Source organism: Hipposideros armiger, unplaced genomic scaffold, assembly GCF_001890085.2.
Source record: "Hipposideros armiger isolate ML-2016 unplaced genomic scaffold, ASM189008v1 scaffold_552, whole genome shotgun sequence".
Lineage (NCBI taxonomy): Eukaryota > Metazoa > Chordata > Mammalia > Chiroptera > Hipposideridae > Hipposideros > Hipposideros armiger.
The window spans coordinates 844,988-851,148 of record NW_017731902.1 but is presented as its reverse complement, the minus strand read 5'-3'; the positions used below and the strand labels follow the sequence as shown (position 1 = coordinate 851,148).

General features: G+C 35.9%; 1 protein-coding gene across 1 annotated transcript in view; it reads right to left on the bottom strand.

The window, feature by feature from the left end:
* The window catches only part of NUP54 (nucleoporin 54), a 43,354-nt gene that overhangs the window by 28,404 nt on the left and 8,789 nt on the right, over nucleotides 1-6,161 (bottom strand). Inside the window, 2 exon segments of the mRNA XM_019623486.1 lie at nucleotides 4,707-4,856; nucleotides 4,947-5,030. Coding sequence (XP_019479031.1) covers nucleotides 4,707-4,856; nucleotides 4,947-5,030 — 234 coding nt within the window.

The window sequence follows — 6,161 nt, the reverse complement described above, 5'->3', positions numbered from 1 at the left end:
GATAAAGAAGATGTGGGTGATACACGTGCACACACACAGATGGAATCCAACTCAGCCACAAAAAAAGATGAAATACTGCCATTTGTGACAACATGGATGGATCCTGAGAGTATTATGCTAAGTGAAATAAGTCAGACTGAAAAGGATAAAGCTTATGATTTCACTCATATGTGGATTATGTAACAAAAAGTAACAAAAAGTAACAAAAAAACTAACAAAACAAAACAAACACATAAGTACAGACAACAGAATGTCCCAGAGGGCGAAGAGGGTGGGGGGAGGGCGAAGTGGGTAAAGGGGGTCAAATACATGGTAAATGGAAGGAAACTAGACTTCCAGCAGGGAGAATGCAACACGTACACAGATGTTGTATCGTAACTTTGTATACCTGAAAGTTATATATGTCATTAGCCAATATCACCCCAATAAATTTCATTTGAAAAACTTTTTTTTAAAAAACCTCAATTCCTCAGACACCATTGGAAATAATCAGTCCACCAACAACTTCTTACAAAAATTGTCAGTTATCAAGAAAGAATTTATCCTGCCTTTTCTATACAAATTGCATTTCAGGGTGACCAAGCAGTCTTATGGGGATGATGAAAAACATCTTTTACAAAAGAATTTCAATGTGTAAGGGAGGGCACAATTAGAAAATCACCATTTTGCAACTTCTAATAAAATAACTGATTGAGGCAATGATCATCAATGAATGAAACCATTAGGTTAAAAACTGATGGAGAACTTTACAAGGCAGGTTGGCTCTCACCACCTGCACCCACTGATCAATCTTAGCATCACTAAAAGAGGGATAGCTTCTTAATGTGATGCTATACAAAGCACAGAGCACCACCTGCAAAGTATTTATGCCAAAAAGTCAAACTTGAATCTAATGATGTACCTGAAGCTAACTTCATTTACCAGAAATATAGAGGATAAATTAAATGATACAGGAAACAAGTGTAGAATGGGGAGGGGCATTTGACACAATGACTGGCACAATTTCTGCAACAATTCATAAGGGGACGGGGGAAGACAGTGGAGAATTCTCTATACGAAAAAGAAACTCAAGAGACATAAAACGTGTGGACCTTGTTTGGATAATGATTCAAACAAACCAAGTGAAGAAAACTTTGAGACATATGGAGAAATTTGATGAATGACTGGGTATTAGATGACCAAGGAATTATTACTTGCGAGTTGGAATGATGTCCATGTTTATAAAGATAAGTAAAGATAAGTAAAGCATAGTAAAGTAAGGAGGAAATGATGTTAGGGATTTGTTTAAAGTATTTCGGCAATCAAAAAAAAAAGGAGGTGAAAGGGGAGGTGATAGATTTGTTTTATCTATGTGGCAAATTCTGATTTTTGTTGACGCTATTTGGTAGAATATGAGATCATATTACTCCATTATTTTACTGTTAGAATTTTTCATAATTAAAGAACAGTAAGTGTTCTTTGAGTTTGAGGTGATTAATGATCTGAACTATTTGAGTAAAGAAAACCAACTAGATTAGTGTGAGCTAAGAGGTAACAGAGGACAGCAGCAGGGGAATCCTACTCTCATCACTATTTCAAGTAGCTTATGAAAGGGAGAAGAGAATGGTAGGTGAAGTGAGATGTGAGATTAAAGTAGTTTTGTTTTGTTGTTACTGTATTTTAAGTAAAAACAAACTTCAGATTGTTTAAATGTGCATGAGAAGGATCCTTACACAAGTTGAAGACTTTTTTTCGGAGGGAGGGGGCTGCTGGAAAGAATAATCACTAGTGCAAGTGTCCTGAAGGTAGGTGGATGTGAGCTCCAGGGCACAGAGGTGAACAGATTCGGTAGTGGGAAGCTGAGGAATTACAATGAGGGACTGTTTTCTCTTAGAAGTAGAGGTCAACGCCATCTGCTAAAAGTGAGAACAGAGAAATTTGTGATTTGAAGAGAATAAAGATTTAAATAACTGTTATAGAAAGTGGGAGACTAAATTCAAGACAGAAACTTGTAGGAATACCAGGCAATGTTGAGGCCCCAACCGAGGTTGGTGATTAAGAATTTAGACGTACTGTTCAATCTTTTATATTGTGTGATTAATTCTCAAACAGTATTTGGATAGACAATTGGACTTACACAGGCTTGGGTTTTGTTTTTTTTCAGGCAGACACGATACAAGGACAAGGAAGTTTAGTATATTGGCAAGAGTAGCTGAAATGGTAGGACATGGAATCTAAGCTAATTGGAGAGGATAGAGAAGACAGGAAAGAGCAAAAAATACCAGTGGTCTAAATAACAGCAATATTGGAAGTAGCTGAAAAGGCAGGCTAAAAGAGCAACAGATGGTGAGATGTTTATATTAGTGATTTTGGAATGAGAGCAGTTTCAGATGTTGCCAAGGTCCGGGGTAAGAACTGTGGCTAAAGTGAAACAGAGAAGGTCTTTGGAATAAAAGGTAGATGGGATGGCTGTTTGAGTACATAGCCATGTGGATGCTAAAATAACCCAGATTCATAGCAGACGCTGGAAAGTGAAGCAAGACTAACAGCCAGTTGTCAAAGTTTTCAATGAATAAGAGATGCTGTCCAGGAAGTCAGCAGATAACTGAGATTAGATGTATCAGAGATGGTGTAGCCAGACGGCATGTGCTTCATACAAGCAGGGGTTTTAAAAATAAGGCAACAGCTCCATAATCTCTGCAGATGAAACTCAAACTCCTTCCAAAAGTAGGTCCCAAATTCAGTATGCTATGCCCTGCATTCAGGCCTTTGTCAATGTTATTTCCTCTACCTGGAATACCCTTTTCTGACTTTAATTCAACTGGCTGATTCCTTCAAGATTCAGCTCTTCCTCGCATTCCAAAGCACCCTGTATGGGTCTTTTTCAATGCTTTCATATATATATATATATATATATATATATTTTTTTTTTAATAATTGGATGTTTATTATTTAATCTAATTGGATGTTTGTTATTCTATCTCCTTGTAGACTATGAGCAGGGAGAGTGGTTTTCAATTTTATATATATACCCGATGCCTGACATACAACATACACTCAATAAATGGCTGCTATATAACTGAATACCCCCTTCATTCTGAAAATGAATAACACTCTATTCAAATTACCATTTTTCCTAACAAAAGTGCAACTGCAAGAACTTGGAGTTGAAGAGGTTTTATTTCAAGAAACAAAGAAAAAACTTCACTTTTCCTTTCTTCTCCTTAACTACTTGGATTTCCATCAAACTTTATATTTTTACAGGATAGTAGAAAAGATGAATGACTGGAACACTAAAAAGAATGATTCTGAGAATACTATTATTTTAGTCTTATTAGACAATTCTTGAAATTCGTGTTTAAGAAACTAATCTTCAATCCCTGAGTGGGATGAACTTGAATTTATGTTCCTATACCACTTCTTGGGAGGTATATGGAAGTCACAATCTTTCAGTTTCCTCTCTTCACCTATAAAATGGAGATAACAAGAGTACTATTTCATAGGGTTCTTATGAGAATTAAATACATTAATCCTGGAACATACTGCCACACCAGCTAGTAAGGAAGCTATCAAACCAATTGTACACTCTTATAGAAGAGGCTGAAGAGGCTCACACTTGCCAACGATGGAACAATTTAGGCATCAATAAGAATAATAACTGCAATGGATTAAAGAATATAAAATAGTTTAAATATCGGAGTTCCTGACATTAAAAAAAAATTGCCTGGTCAACTTTGGACAATGATAGGGAACCAATACTTTATTTTGAAAACTGGTAATAAAGAGAAAGAATCAACCAAATAGTAAATGAGGTAAAGTTTCTCTTTATAGAAGTATTCCAACAAATATATACAAAAGAAATCATAGGGTTGGAATAAAGCCATTTGCAACCCCTAATGAATTAATGGATCTAAGGTAATGATCACCAACAGCTACTGCTAACATCGCAAAAAACAGATATTATATGCCTCTTGATAGAGAATACAACACCACTACCTATAGTCTTGCAAACAAACAAAAACCTGAACTATCAACATAAATAAATCTCTAGATCCAACCCAACTTACAAGAAAGACACAGGACAAAGGAATATATTATATTATACCACAAGAATGCCATCAGTAAAGTCCTGACTGAAAAACTCTATAGGACAAATGAGCTGATTTCTTCAACAAACTGAAAAATAGAAAAGAAAGAGAGCTAAAGGGGAACTTACAGAGATTTAAGACAAATAGAGCAATACTGTTTACTTGCACACTTGAATGACAAAACTATAAAAGGAAGTGATTACCATAAAAGACAGGACCATATATAATTCCTCTGATGGGGAAGGGGTAGGGAAGGGAATGTGGAGGGCTGCAAAAGTGGCTGGCCAGGGTCCATCTCCTGACACAGGCTTACAAGGGTGTTCACCATATGGATAATTAAGTTGTACTTTTGTGCAGTTTTCTGTATTTGTGTTGTTTTTATTTAGCAACAACAAAAGATTTAGATAGAATGATACTAAACACACAGGCCTTGTAATCCTAATTAATCATGCCAATCAGTCCTCTCCCCAGTTGCTATCATCATATATAAACATGAGAAGTAGCTTTGGGATCCTGTGAAATATAACATTTATATTCTTCAAAAAAAGGTAGCCACTAAATTGTTTTGAACAGTGCATTTAATGTTAGCTATATTATTACGGTTTTATATTGGAAGTAAGATGAAAATCTCATACTTACTAGATGGCTGCTGCTGCTGCTGCTGTGTATTAAATCCTCCAAATCCCAGTCCAGTTCCCAAACCAGTACCTAAACCAGTACTAGTTCCAGTTGTTGTGCCAAAACCAGTACCAAATCCAAAACCTTTGTTCTGAGTACCACCAAAAAGTCCTTTGAATGAAAAATTGAAATTAATTTTTTTTTTAAAAATCTGACCTCTAGCTCATTTCCTTCTACAAATGACTAAAAATGTCCTCTTACCAGTAGTGCCTGTGTTAGCTGGAGCAGAAAAGCTGAATGCAGATCCTGCTGTTGTAGTTGCTGTCCCAAATCCTCCAAACCCACCTAATTAATTACAAGGGGATAAATAAAACAGAATCTTTTTTATACATAATAGGTAATTTCTTTTTCAAACTATTTTATAAGTAATTGCTACACATAAAGACAAAATATATTGGTCTAATTTTCCTTTCTCTACTTTCGACATCATTTTAAAAGACAAAAAAAAACCACTAATCAAGAAGTCAATATGTTATAAGAAATAAGCAACTAAGTATTTAAAGTAGAAATACCACAATGCAATATATACCCTTCACTAAAGGGGTGATTAACAGTTACAGCTAAGAAAACATGTTAAGTTTATTGCCATTATGTTTAATAAACTCTAAAATGATTATGTAGTTACAGTAGGGGTTGCAAATTCAAATGCCTACACGATTTAGGCTGGTAACATTAATGAGCCGAGTAGACTGCGTATTAACTGACTGGCGGAACTGTTCCATGTGAACTGTTTTTAAAAATGGCAGCAGTTCCTAAATTCCAGCAGATTATTGCTGCAGGAGAATGGTAGTTTAGCAGTGTTATATGTTCCCATTTTTCCCAAGAGAAACAGATCTAGATTTTTCTATGTGAAATTTACAGAATCTTAAACCCTAATTCAATTGTTTTGCAACTAATTCAAATGTTCTTAAAATAGTGCGCCCAACAAATCTTGCTGGCGAGTGTGTTGTCAGTTTGCAACCTTGGCTTTGGTTAATTAATTTATGTTTTACTTTAGCTTATATTTCTACTTAGTATCCACTGAGACTAAGCAACCTTTCAAAGAAAACATGCCAATATAATGACCTCTATACAACAAGAATGTGTTTCTTGAAGAAAGAGATGAGGGAAAAAACCACAAGTGAAAAAGTCTGTGGCATGTGGGGGTGCAGTTGATGGCTGTTGGTTGGGGGTGGGGATGAGGGATAGAGGGAGGGGGCTGGACAGCATAAATACGCAGCTGCAGTGTTGCCATGGGGACATGGGGGACAGCTAGAGGAACGTAATTGATAATGTGAATATTTTGTAGGGTGTCAGGTGGTCACATGTCTTGCATCATGGATGGGGAAGAGTCTTGATCACTGCACTGTACACCTGAAGCTGATGTATAATATTGTATGTCAACTATAATTGAATGTATGCATATATATATATATA